General features: G+C 39.0%; 1 protein-coding gene across 1 annotated transcript; it reads left to right on the forward strand.

Annotated features, from left to right (window-relative positions):
- Positions 1-6: 6 nt before the first annotated feature.
- Positions 7-792, forward strand: LOC107735444 (transforming acidic coiled-coil-containing protein 2-like; the record flags this gene model as incomplete). The annotated part of the gene is made up of 2 exons (XM_016547123.1): positions 7-465; positions 721-792. Coding segments are annotated over exons 1-2 (273 nt in total), but the record flags the coding sequence as incomplete, so codon positions are not given.
- Between the last annotated feature and the right edge of the window lie 6 nt (positions 793-798).

Here is a 798-nt window from a genome sequence, read left to right on the forward strand (position 1 = left end):
TCTCATCTCACCATGTCTCCGTGGTTTGGACATCTTTGAGTGTGTGTGTGTATGTGTGTGTTGTCTGCATGCATCATACAGATGCAGCGTCGAAAACTGCATTTTCATTTGTCATTATCAGCGATTTAGACATAGTGGTGTAGAGTATAATTTCATATCTGAAGTACCCAGAGGAGCATAAAATCAACCTCTGCCGCATCCAAAAACAGATTTGCACATCAATTTGATTGTATTGTGTGTTGTCTATTGTATATCTAGTGTAATATGAACTTAATGCGTTTATGTTTTTGTGTGTATGTCTCAGAGGGTGAACAGAGAGAGAAGACTCTGTCTCATCACACTATCCAGCAGTTGATCCTGGAGAAGGACCAGGCTTTGGCTGATCTCAACTCCGTGGAGAAATCTCTCGCTGACTTGTTCCGTCGCTATGAAAAGATGAAAGATGTTTTGGAAGGCTTTCGGAAGGTGAGTCACTTCACACTGAGATTGATAAAGGTTGAAATCATTGTGAATTTCCATTTGCAGCTCAGTAATTTGATGTAATTCTAAGATAAATGGAATATTCAGTGAGAAAAATGTAGGTCGGGGCTTGATTGTTATTGATTGTGGATGTTGCATACAAAAATTAAATACTATTACAACTATTAAAACTATTAGGCTGTAGGTTAAAATTATTGAATAGCTTTTGCTTATTTACTATATTCCTTTTTTTTCCTTCAGAATGAGGATGTGCTGAAGAAATGTGCGCAGGAGTACCTGTCTCGTGTCCGTAAGGAGGAGCAGCGCTACCAGGCCTTG

Source organism: Sinocyclocheilus rhinocerous, unplaced genomic scaffold (assembly GCF_001515625.1).
Source record: "Sinocyclocheilus rhinocerous isolate Xijiao unplaced genomic scaffold, SAMN03320098_v1.1 C36066426, whole genome shotgun sequence".
In the NCBI taxonomy this organism is placed as follows: Eukaryota; Metazoa; Chordata; class Actinopteri; order Cypriniformes; family Cyprinidae; genus Sinocyclocheilus; species Sinocyclocheilus rhinocerous.